This window comes from Danio rerio, chromosome 8 (assembly GCF_049306965.1).
Source record: "Danio rerio strain Tuebingen ecotype United States chromosome 8, GRCz12tu, whole genome shotgun sequence".
Lineage (NCBI taxonomy): Eukaryota > Metazoa > Chordata > Actinopteri > Cypriniformes > Danionidae > Danio > Danio rerio.
This window is the reverse complement of record NC_133183.1, coordinates 58,993,266-59,006,958: the sequence shown is the minus strand read 5'-3', so window position 1 is coordinate 59,006,958 and position 13,693 is coordinate 58,993,266. Positions and strand designations below refer to the sequence as shown.

General features: G+C 37.5%; 1 protein-coding gene across 3 annotated transcripts in view; it reads left to right on the top strand.

The window, feature by feature from the left end:
- The window catches only part of prickle3 (prickle homolog 3), an 81,345-nt gene extending 68,118 nt beyond the window's left edge, over positions 1–13,227 (top strand). For all 3 annotated transcript variants that reach the window (XM_693557.10, XM_005167328.6, XM_021478499.3), the window contains 4 exons: positions 1,288–1,617; positions 5,236–5,529; positions 7,152–7,511; positions 12,261–13,227. In XM_693557.10, the coding sequence (XP_698649.4) occupies positions 1,288–1,617; positions 5,236–5,529; positions 7,152–7,511; positions 12,261–12,676 (1,400 nt within the window). In that variant the 3' untranslated portion in view covers positions 12,677–13,227. The remainder of the gene's footprint in view (positions 1–1,287; positions 1,618–5,235; positions 5,530–7,151; positions 7,512–12,260) is intronic.
- The last annotated feature ends 466 nt before the right edge of the window (positions 13,228–13,693 follow it).

Here is a 13,693-nt window from a genome sequence, read left to right as displayed (position 1 = left end):
TTTAAACCTCTGGGAGATAAAGTGTTTAGTGTGTAAATGTAAAACGCTTCCCTCTGTAATAAAAGTCTGTCAACATCGCCACCCCTTCTCGGCACCTTCACTTGTTCAATGCCAATATATCGCAACGTCGCAAGGTTATGTTTCAATGCATTAAAATGAACGGCGATGTCGGTCGAAACGTTGTGATATTGACAATAATAAAATTCTTTTTGATTCAATTCAATTCAGCTTTATTTGTATAGCGCTTTTACAATGTAGATTGTGTCAAAGCAGCTTCACATAAATGGTCATAGTAACTGGAACAGTGTGGTTCAGGTTTTAGTGTTTAAGTTCAGTTCAGTTTTGCTCAGTTCAGTGTGATTTAATCATTACTGAGAGTTCAAACACTGAAGAGCAAATTCATCGATGCGTAGCTCTACCAATCCTGAACCATGCGAGGCAGTGGCGACAGCGGAGAGGGAAAAAAAACTTCACCTGATGGGAGTGAAGAAAAAAAACCTTGAGAGAACCAGACTCAGTTGGGCACGACCATTTTACTTTCTCCGCTGGCCAAAAGTCTTGTGCAGAGCTTCATTCGCCGTGGTTTAGGCTGGAAGATGGCCTCAGCGAACACTCGTCTAAAGACTCGAGCTAAAGTGGCAGTGTGCCGATTTACTTTGAATCTTTTGCTACTAACGTTTGTTCTTTGATCGTGCACCTGCCTTCAAGATTTTCTAGATATGCGCACATATCTGTTTTTTTGCATGATTAAATATCCACCAAAAAAAAAAAAAACAGAGCACCTGGAGGAATCCCACACTAAGACAGTGAGAACATGCAAACTCCACACAAAAATGCCTCCTGGCCCAGCCGGGACTCGAACCAGCGACCATCTTGCTGTGAGGCGACAGTGCTAACCACTGAGCCACCGTGCCGCCCTTCAAACTACATAAATATGACTTTTTATATTTATACCTGATGATCTACCCATATAGATAGTATGTGTTGTGTTTGCTGGGCTTCACCATCAACCCATTTCCCTGTGTTTGTATTTCTGGACTGGAGCTCTGGTGGAAGTGATTTTGTGTGAGAGTTGCAGCTTTGCTCCAGATGTGCTGCTCTGAGCTCAACTCACATTCCTGTCGATGATGGCAGCGAAAAGCCCAGTAATTACTGAGAAATGCTGCACTTCCTGATAGAGATGTTCCATGATTGAAGGGCTTGTCCTGTGCTTTATCTCACGCTGTGTGTGTGTGTGTATGTGTGTGTGCTTCATCTTACTCTTTCTCTCTCTGTGTGTGTGTGCAGGTATAGACCAGGGTCAGATGACGTATGAGGGCCAGCACTGGCATGCGTCTGAGCAGTGTTTCTGCTGCGCCTGCTGTCGGCTCCCTCTGCTGGGCCGTCCGTTCCTGCCACGGGGAGGACTCATCTTCTGCTCCCGCTCCTGCTCGCTCGGGGAAGACCCGGAAAACTCTGACTCCTGCGATTCAGCCCTGCAGAGCAAATCAGCAACACACAAACCGCTTCAGAGTCAGCAGCGCAGCTCCACACCACGGCCACAGGGGGGCAGCAGCGACATCAGCATACAGAGGACACCAGCAGCTAATGGAGGACAGATTACACTTCAGACCAAAGGTACACTGCTATTATGCATCTTTTTTTGGCGCTTGCTTCACACAAATGCATTAGTACCTAATTTATTCAAAATGTAGTTTATGTAAACTAGAAAGCATGGTTATAAAATGTACAATTATAAGCAATAAATAAGTATAAGTGTATATGATTATATGTTAAATAAGTATAAGTAAAATGTAAATATTTGCTGTATTTACTTTTATGTTGGCTTTGATTTAAAGAAAAGTGCTTTTCTGTTTCTCAGGGGTTATTTAAATATAATTAAGCATGTTTTCTCCCTACATTTTTGTTACTGTATTTTTAAATATCAAAATATAATTGCAACTATTAATACTTATTGATTAGGTTCTAATTTCCTCTGGAGAATATCTTATTTATTTTATTTCCTTAAATATATATATATATATATATATATATATATATATATATATATATATATATATATATATATATATATATATATATATATATATATATATATGAGCAATATCACACGAGTAGCAGTGCGATATGGCTGTATATCAGCACTGGTGGGAGGCGTGCATTGGCTTGAGGCCACACACGTGGGCCTTAGTGTTCCACCAGTGACAATATGCAACCATATCGCACTGCTACTCGTGTGATACTGCGTTTATACAACAGTTCCACAGCACAATCGTGTATATTAAAAGAAAATCAAACACAGAGAGTCTAAAAACCTTTTTTTAAGAGGAACTACTTTCTTCCACCGTTTATACACATCTACAGTCAGAACAGCAGAAACCATTGCTACTTCACCAACGTCCCTTTAGAGCTAGTATTTAAATGACTCTCTAGCGTAATGTCTAAAATAATGACAAAACGGCTGATTTTGCTCACATTTCAAGATTATAAGGCAGAACAGCATGAAATGCCATCAGTCTAAAGAGATTTCCCAGTATTTCTCTGTTGCAGTCAGGAGATCAGCATAAGTAACCTCAAAACAGCCAAAGCAAAGCAAACACTGGCAGATTACTATGGTATAAATACAGCACTACAACCTACAAATGAGAGAGATTAACTTAGAATGTCACTAAACTGTTCTGTAATGATTTCTTCAGCTGTAGTTTGAAACATACACTGAGAAAAGGCTGTTTTTCTCCTCTGAGGACGTATTATGTGGTCTCTGTCACCATCTTGTGGCGGAACGTCAACCATTTTTGCTCTGCTCAGAATGGCAGGCTGACTGCCAGCGCGCTGAATTTATGAATATTTAAAATAGGCACTATCCATATAAACACACTGCGTAGTTGCAATCTAAACAACTATGTAGGTGGAGTAATACAGAAGGGTGAAGAGTTCTGATATTGCAGAATATTGCACTGCTGTCAGCCAATCAGATTCGAGAACCAGACAGAACTGTAAGCCAGGACTGCACTGGATTGACAGAACTGTTGCAAAAGTCAACATTATTAACCCCTTTAGAATGATGTTTTTTTTTTCGATCTGCTACTGAAAAACCACTGTTGTCCAATAACTTGCTTAATCAACCTAACTAATCAATAATCCCAGTCCACATATAAAGATTTATTTATATATACATAGAAATATACAGTAAGTATACAGTAAGATATTGCTATTTCAAACAAATGTTCTTTTGAAGTGCGTTTTTACTAAAATGTCATAAAGAAATATTATGAATTGCCCAAAAATGTTAACAAGCACGACTGTTTCAGACATAAGAAGAAATGCTTCTTGAGGATTGAGTCAAAAAAATGACCTTTTTATTTAAAATTTCTGAATAAAAGCTTTGTGAGTTTGAGACTCTCAAAAAATGTTGCAAACTCCTATAATTTTAACTGTATGATTTTATATGTATTATATATTATTACATTATTTCATGTCTTACTTTGTCTATGAATTTTGTTGTTAAATATATACTCACCGGCCATTTTATTAGGCACATCTAGTACCAGGTTGGACCCCCTTTTGCCTTCAGAACTGCCTAAATCAGTCATGGCATAGATTCAACAAGGTACTGGAAATTTTCCTTAGAGATTTTGGTCCTTATTGACATGATAACATCACGCAGTTGCTGCAGATTTGTCGGCTGCACATCCATGATGTGAATCTCCCGTTCCACAAAAGGTGCTCTATTGGATTGAGATATGGTGACTGTGCAGGCCATTTGAGTACAGTGAACTCATTGTTATGTTCAAAAAACCAGTCTGAGATGATTTGCACTTTATGACATGGTGCATTATCCTGCTGGAAGTAGCCATCAGAAGATGGGTACACTGTGGTCATAAAGGGATGGACATGGTCAGCAAAAATTCTCAGGTAGGCTGTGGTGTTGACACGATGCTCAATTGGTACTAATAGGCCCAAAGTGTGCCAAGAAAATATCCCCCACACCATTACACCTCCACCACTAGCAGCCTGAACCATTAATACAAGGCAGGATGGATCCGTGCTTTCATGTTGTTGATGCCAATTCTGCCCCTACCATCTGAATGTCGCAGCAGAAATCGAGACTCATCAGAGCAGGCAACGTTTTTCCAATGTTCTATTGTCACTTAAATCACTTTCTTCCCTATTGCTCAGTTTAAACTGCAGCAGATCGTCTTGACCATGTCTACATGCCTAAAAACATTGAGTTGCTGCAATATGATTGGCTGATTAGAAAGTTGTGGCTGGTGTGTGTGTGTGTGTGTGTGTGTGTGTGTGTGTGTGTGTGTGTGTGTGTGTGTGTGTGTGTGTGTGTGTGTGTGTGTGTGTGTGTGTGTGTGTGTGTGTATATATATATATATATATATATATATATATATATATATTAGCGCTGTCAAAATTAGTGCGTTAACGCATGTGATTAATTTTAAATAATTAACGCAGTTGCAATTGCCGGATACTCCTAGTCTTAGCAACTGGATGAATGTAAAGGAGGGTTAAGCAAAATTGTTTCTACTCTATAATTAATGTTCTCAACTCACAGCAATAAAACTTTACAATGAGTGCAACAGTTTGTATTCTATACTTTATTATTATAATTTTAAATTTTCCATATCTGCATTTCCTGTATTTTGGCATTTTTTTGCAGTCCACTTAGAATCCAACATGGAAATCAATGTTTTCTTTATTTAAATGTCATTAACTTGCCTGTGTTTTAATTTCTGTAATAAATATGGCTGTCAAGCCAGGATCTTGATGGTTTATTGTGGGTATGTTGTTTACATGAAGAAATCTGTGTTACAAGTTAAATAAAAATTCTATTAAACAATTATATTTAGAATTTTAATTCTGATAAACAATTATATTTTGAATTTAAATAGTTTTTGTCTTGCGTTTATAATAATTTAACATTTGAATAGCCAAAATGACAAGCTTCAGTATTTTAAATGCGATTAATCGCGATTATTTTTTTTTAAAAAGATGCGATTAATTAGTTAATTTTTTTTAATCGATTGACAACACTAATATATATATATATATATATATATATATATATATATATATATATATATATATATATATATATATATATATATATATATATAAATTTCTTTGTGTAATTCACCTATATGGTCTAGAACTGCAAAAAATAGAGTTGATATTATACTAATAATTAATCTTGAATTTCTAATTGAATTGCTTGTTTCACAGGCGTTCACACATCATTCCCTCCTCTAGTGAATGGAGACCCTCCCCCATACGGACGAACAAGCACACCACACCCTCTTCCTTCCGCTCAGCTCTGTCCTGTAGCCAATGACAGAGCAGGGTCACTCAGCAAGGACCAATCAGAGACTCCCAGTGCAGACGGTCCTTACAGCGCTCTGGAGTTTACAGTGGAGCTCAATGGATACGCTGAATTCGGCCCTTTCCCTCCAAGCTGCACGTCTAGAGGCACGTCAACTGTAAAGGACTGTGGGAACATCATCGAGAGCAGCTGTTCAGGTGTGCTTAAGATTAATCAACAAGGACGTTTCAAGGAATATAGTATCAAAGCTCATCCCAGAAAACATGCAACATTGGTTATTTCATATAGTTTCTTCTGGTAAACACAAAAGAAGATCTAATGCAGAAGACAGGCAGACAAAGCCATTTTTATAGTTTCTTTGATTCATAAAAGTGTTCTTGGAGCTTCATATGAATACTTTGAGCATTTAAATCATATTAAACATCTGGACAATGTTTGAATGTGTCAAAGAGAGCTCTCGGATTTCATGTAAAATATTTGTGTTTCAAAGATGAACGAAAGTCTCATAGGGTTGATACAACATGAGGCTGAGTAATAATAGAATTGTCAATTTGAGTGAACCAACCCTTTAAAGGGCCATGAAACCCCCTCGTTTCAGCAGGGTGTTTTCACACCTCTACTTTGGAAAAAGTCAGAAAAGTGGGCGTGTCCAGCTCTGTTTAGGGGGGAGTGTCGGAGGAAGAAAAGAGGCAAGGTGTGGGAGTGTCTATTTGGGCGCCCTGACTTTTAGAGTCAAAACACACACACACAGCGGACAAAATGACTGTTTACATGGACATCTGTAGTCGAATTATTTGCCAAATTATTAAACGGTGGACTTTAACTGCAGTTTGGCTCTTTCATTCAGGGAATTCATTCATGTCCCTCGCGACAAATGAGATATTTGATTCGAGGAACTGCTCTAAGCGTGTATTTTTCATGCAATGTTTGATACCGCACGGCGAATGAGAGAAAAAAAAAACCCTCCGCATTTCCCGGAAACTTAGATGCACACGGCAGGTAGCGTCAGAAAGCCGCGTGTGTTATTCCGGTCACAAAATGCGGTGAAAATCCTACACGAGGTTAAAGTTTGGTTGTAGTGCTAACATGTTTACACTCGGTGCAATAGTTAACTTAGTTCGATACGAACAAACTGAATAAACAAAGAGCACTGGTCGCTCACTTACCAAATCTGTAAAGACAGGACAATCACCAGCAACTAGAGCCGCGTCTTTATTAAGAGGAGACTACAAGCGAATCCGGATCTCAGTGTTTGCAGATGAGAACACCTCTCAGGTAAACAATGTTCCTCCTTAGACACGTAAGTTATTGTTGTCGAGCGTCGCGTACACTGTTAATCCACACGTGAGTCTGAGCTCTCACAGTGAGAAAATGAAAATAAAACTTAACTGCAGCAAACTATAAAAGCAACACTATTACAGTAATGAATATTAATGAAGTTGCACAATAGAGCGCGCTGATTGGTTTGAACCAAGCCTTACTCATGCATTAATGCATCACACTGTAAGACGTAATAAGACTCACTCTGGCACAGACGTCCAGTCTGCACGCTGGAATACACGCTATTATGTCATGACCGTGACGCAGCTTCAAAAATTCGTTTCAAACCGGAAGTACGAATTTGCTTGAAATAACGCAAAAACAAGCAATTTCCACTTTTTAGTGAAATATAGGTGTCCTAATAGTGTTGTTAGCAGTGTGGGACACATATACGACTGTCAACAGCTCAAAAAATGTGTTTTGGTGTTTCGTGACCCTTTAAATTATGACCTTTGATTGATCTGAAGCTGTATTTCTTACTTTGCGCTCTCTGTTATAGGCATTTCCTCTCAGCTTGCGTCATTTGACGATCTGAATGACTCGGACTCTTTCCCGCCTCCTCCGCCGCCTGTGTTTTTCGACCCTTCTGATTCTCCGGACCCTCTGGCCTCGGTCACTGAAGCTGAAGATCTGCCAGCAGCACCGGTACGCAGCAGCACAGCCAGAGTCAGCTTCAGAGAGCCCATCAGCTGCAGCTACTCAGTGGAGGAGAACGAGTGGGAGGACGAGGACCAGCCGGAGATGCAGAGACGAGACAGAGATGAGGACGAGCAGGAGGAAGATGGAGAGGAAGCGGAGGGGAGTCTGGGACACAGGCTGCGCATTTGCAGTCAAGTACCGTCTCGAATGGACCTGCTGGGTAAGATCATAATGCACTTTTAAACTGTTTGCTGCTGTTAAAGGAACACTACACTTTTATTGGAAATAGGCTCATCTTACTAGTTAAATAGTTAGTTTTAGATAGCTAAAAATAAAATTTTATATAGCTAGTTAGTTTTTTTTGTTTATTCAACTGATCTCAGGTCTGAGCAATTTTAGCTTAGCTTAGCATAGATCATTGAATCAAATTAGACCATTAGCATCTCCAAAAAGTCAAAGCTTGACTTTTCTGTAGTTGCATCATGTAGTAAGACAGAGATTAATGTAAACTGTGTAAATATTACTATTTGTTCTGTTAACTAGAAATAATAAAACTGAAAGTAAATATATTAGGCTAAGTAGAAACGTGTTTACACAAAAAGCTAAACTAACATTATCATTAATGATAAGCTAAAAATGAAATGAACAGCAAGTTTTAATGTGAAGGAACACTCCATTTTTACTCCATTTAAGACAGTTTTTAATCAATTCAACTAATCTCTTGGTCTGACAGGGGAGCACTTTTAGCTTAGCTTAGCATAGATCATTGAATCTGATTAGACCATTAGCAACTACAAAATACAGTTTGGATAATGTTCCTATTTAAAGACTCTTTTGTAGTTACAGCGTGTAGTAAGACAGAGGTTAATGCAAACTGTGTGAATATTACTATTAGCTTCGGTCAACACTGCACATGTTCTGTTAACTAGATTTTCTAAAAAAAAAACAAAAGTTAATGTATAAAAGCTAAATAGAAATGTGTTCACAAAAAAAGCCGAACTAACCTATGATAAAACAATAAAAAAACTAAAATAAAATGAACAGCCATTTTTTTTATGAAGGAACACTCCACTTTTAATCCATTTGATTCAGATCCATTTGATTTTAATCCATTTAACTGATCTCTGGGTCTGACAGGGGAGCACTTTTAGCTTAGCTTAGCATAGATCATTGAATCAGATTAGACCATTAGCAACTCTAAAAAAGATTTTTGACAATTTTTCCTATTTAAAACTTGACTTTTCTGTAGTTGCATCGTGTAGTAAGACAGAGGTTCAAGTAAACTGTGTTAATATTACTATTTGTTCTGTAAACTAGAATTAATAAAACTGAAAGTAAATATTTTAAGCTAAATAGTAACTAAATATAATAACTAAAACTAACAAATCCATTAATGATACAATCTAAAACTACAATGAAATGACTCCAATTTTTTTTTATTGGAAATAGGCTCATTTTACAAATTTTAATATGAAGGAACACTCCACTTTTAATCCATTTAATCTATGAGTCTGATGGGAGCACATTTAGCTTAGCTTAGCATAGATAATTGAATCAGATTAGACCATTAGCATCTCCACAAAGAAAAGAGTTTTGATAAATTTTCTATTTAAAGCTTGACTCTTCTGTAGTTACATCTTGTATTAAGACAGAGGTTAAAGAAAGTAGTAGTGTAAATATTACAATTAGATCCGGTCGGCACTGCACAAAAAAGCTGAACTAAAACTAACAAAACCATTAATAGTACAATCTAAAACTAAAAGGAAATGAACAGCACATTTTTATATGAAGGAACACTTTTATTGGAAATAGGCTCATTTTACTAGTTGCCTGAAGTTAAACAGTTGAGCTTTAACATTTTTTTTTAACCATTAATCTGATTTCTGGGTCTGACAGGAGCACATTTAGCTTAGCTTAGCATAGATAATTGAATCGGATTAGACCATTAACATCTCCAAAAAAGAGTTTTGACCATTTTCCTATTTAAAGCTTGACTCTTCTGTAGTTACATCGTGTACTAAGACAGAGATTAACGTAAACTGCGTAAATCAGGGGTGCTCAACCCTGTTCCTGGAGATCTACCTTCCTGCAGATTTCAGTTGCTAGCCATTTCAAACACACCTGCCTGTAATTATCAAGTGCTGTTCTGGTCCTAATTAATTGGTTCAGGTGTGTTTGATCAGGGTGAGAGCTCTGTTTTGCAGGAAGGTAGATCTCCAGGAACAGGATTGAGCAGCCCTGGTGTAAATGCTACTATTTGTTCTGTTAACTACAATTAATAAAACTGAAAGTAATTATATAAAAGCTAAATAGACACGTGTTCTGAACTAAACAAAACCAATAAAGGTACAATCTAAAACTAAAATAAAATGAACAGCAAATATTAATATGGAGGAACACTCCACTTTCAATCCATTTAATCCAGTTTTTAATCTATTCAATTGATCTCTGAGACTGACGGGAGCTCGTTTAGCTTAGCTTAGCATATATCATTGAATCGGATTAGACCATTAGCATCTACGAATAAGGAGTTTTTTTTAATAATTTTCCTATTTAAAGCTTTTCTTCTGTAGTTGCATCATGTAACTCTCAGGTGAAATGAAAATTTTCAGTTTTCTAGGGCAATAGGAACTATATCTGGCATAAAAATCATGGGACTGCTACCCAGGGGCGCCCCCAAGGGGTGGCCAGGGGTGGCCACGGCCACCCTTGTGTAAACTCTGGCCACCCCTGTGGCCACCCCAATATGATAGTTGCTGATATTATTAATTTAAATGTATTTACTTAAATTCACAATACTTCAATAAATAAATGAATAAATAAAATGCAGCCACTAAATTATTGTGGATTGATCAGCGCCACTGACGAAGCTGATTCACTGAGATTGCACACTTTTTATTAAGAAATTATTATTTTTGAAATGAGAAAGTTGTGTTTCATCTGATTGAAAACCACAAATCCAAAATAAATAACTAGATGCATTTTGAAATCTGCTTTTCAAAATTTTGTTGGGTTTTGTTTGGTTTATTAATTCATTCATTAATCATATTCATTATTCATAATTCATTAATGTTAGACATGGCATATGTTGTATGTTGTACAAGAAATAACTTACCTGAAAGAGGTTTTAGACTAAATATTGATTTTTATTTGGTTTGCACTTGTACTTGCGGAATAAATTACAATATTTCAAGAGTAATTATTGGAATTCATTAAAACCAAAAACAAAAATATAACATTACTCTTTATTCACAATATATACACAATTCATATTTTTTGTGTGCCACCACAAGATTTGTTGTGGCCTTACTTGGCCACCCCTAAGAAAATTTTCTGGGGGCGCCACTGCTGCTACCGTACCGTGTCTGCAGAAGAGCCAATGAAATTACACAGCACTATTACTATCAGTCACAGTAAAAGAATTGTCACAACCAGGGTTATTTTAGCAAACTAAGAATAAGGGCTCTATTTTGACAGTCAATGCGCAGAGCGCAAAACGCAGGGCACAAATGCTATCAGGGCGTGTCAGAACGCATTTTTGCTAATTTAAGGACGGGAAAATCCGCTTTGCGCCGTAGCGCATGGTCTAAAAGGGTTGAGTTTATTTTCTTAATGAGTTATTGGTGTGTTTTGAGAATAAACCAATCAGAGTCTCATCTCCTATTCCCTTTAAGAGTCAGCTGCATCGTGCCAAGAGCGCATTCGCTATTTACAGGACTCAAAGTAAGTCTAAGTGGAAAAACTGAGCATTTCACTAGCAAACAGTTAACAATTGACAGTTTTTTTAACAGAAAACTGTTGAACAGAGCATCTACTGCGTGAGAATGAGAGATAATGGATCACTTTCACTTTCGCTCTTTGATAGGGAAACCTTTACGCACAGACATCAATTAGCCTATAATTAATTAATTTTGCTTGTTAAGCGCAAATATTCATTCCAAAACTATTTCTAAATTCAGTTCTAATTTACAGCAAACGAAAAAATGAACAGTAATAAAAAAATGTGCTCAAAAACCTGAGTTATATCCTAATACACCTGCCATGCCCCATATGGTCTAAAACCTGACAGGTGGGCAAATCTAAGCTTGTTTTTAATAAAACAAATATAAATATGGATATAATAAATAATACTGCTAATAATAATAACATTATACAAAAGCAAATTGTTATGAATGAACTGAAAAAGCCTCCCGAGATGAAGAAGATATAAAAGCAGGGAGTTTTCATATTTATGTAGGCTAGAAAATAATATGTTTTGTAATATTTTAATCCTTTATATTTATATCCTATATCTGTTCTTATTATATCCTTTATATATCCTTAATATTTACATTTTTTCATATGTAAAGATATTTGCCTATTGCTCTCTTGTGCGTATTAAGCAGTGCGTAAGCGAGGCGCAACTCTGCGCTGGAGTTTAGACCGGGTTAGTTTTGGTCTAATGAAAAATCTATTGTAGTTTCTCAAAATAGCAACGCGCCAGCGGTCCGCCTCAGAACGCCTTCCTTTTTAGACCAGAACGCCTATGGGCGCACAAATGAGCGCTAATGCATTTGCTATTTAAACAACCTAGTGCAACGCCTCAAAACGACTCTTGCGCCAAGCTGAAACTACCAAAAGACTATTGCGCTGCGTCTTGCGCCACACTGCGCCGGGTGTATGATAGGGCCCAAAACCTTTTTGTCAAAAAACATTTTTGTTAACTGAAATAAAATAAAAAAAATACAATAAATGTTAAATAAAACTGATCAAAACGTGTTCGGTTAACTCACAAACTAGAATTACTAAAACGAAATCTAACATAAAAACCTATACAGAAAGGTGTTCACAAAATAAAAGCTAAACTTTAACAACCAAAACCACTATGGAAATAAAAGTAAGCTGCAATGTACGGCAAATTTAAAAATAGTCAAAATAAAAATGCCAAACTATAATAACCTTGGCCACAAAACGCTCATGTTTCCTCCAGATGGGTCGTACCACTGCAATTTTCGGCGGGGGAGCGGAGGACACCATTCCTCAGAAAAGCGCTACAGACGATCGCGGGGTTCACGGAGCGACAGGCCTCGTCTGGAGACTCTGGATGTGGAACGACGGCGGTCCAGTAACAACGCGGATGGAAGCAGAAACACCAGCCTGACCCTGTACTCCAGCCGCTCCAGACACGAGGACTCCTGCTCCACCTGCTCCTCTTCCTCAGACTCAGAGGAGGAAGGCTTCTTTCTGGGCCAGCGCATTCCTCTGCCGCCCCAACTGACAGGACAGAGAGCAGATGAAGGACAGACTGAGGATGAGGAGAAGAGCCAGAGGGGAAGCTTCAGAAGGAGGAGGAGGACGCAGAGTCTCGGCCAAAAAGACAAGGACAAGAACTGCATACTGTCCTGAGAGTGGGACGTACAGTCAAACCAAAATTCATAATATCTAGTGTCTGACTAATTTTTGGTTTGGCTGTATGTGTGTGGGAATGACTGTTAAAACCTGGAGATCAACAACTCTCTGGATAAACCAGCTGCTCTATCAAGAACAAAGTTTGAGTTATATTTTCATGATAAACACAGACCCTATCTTACCGTCTGTGCATCTGTCTACCAGTATTTTAATAGAGGTGATGAAATATAATCTAATATCACTTTCAGGATCAGGGTGCTGGCGTTATTATTACTAATTATTGAGCCGAGGAACATTTCTAATGCAAAAAAGTTGAACTTTTGTTTCTAAAAGTACTCGAAAAACGGATTTAACTGTCATTTCATTTTACATATTACATTTAACAAATATCCTGCATGAAAAATGATTTGACCAATGCATTAAAACATGCGGTGTTTTTGTTTTGACTGTTCCAGTGAACTTACATTTATTTTATTTTATTATTATTTTCATTTGCTTACAAATAACGTAATAGGGTATATGCTAAAGCATGCTAATAGGACCTTTAATTTGCCAGTAACCTTGGTTAAGCGCTTCCGGTGACCTGTATGCCATTGCAAAAATCGACGCGTTTAAGGTCTGTTTTCTTTAAAAATGAGCGATCTCCACTGGCTGAGTGATATCTGATATAAAGTGGGTCTCAGATTGTACAAGAAGCACTGCATTAAATTACATTATTCCCCGGCAAGTCTTATATGAGCATTTATTTTACCCCTGTATATTCAATGGAGCTTCTGCGCTAGCCTGCCGATTCTGACGGGCGAGTACGAGTAAACGGCTTTTTGTCTCGTTTTACGCTTGATTAACTAAATGAATGCCAAAGTTTATTTAACTGATTGTATTTTAAAGACATTACAACATCGATGCTGTATAAGAAACTGTATAAAATGGAAAAAAAATCACAATAACGGGTCACCGGAAATTTATTAGTATGGGAACAACACTAGCTCAGCATATACCCTATTAATAACCTTA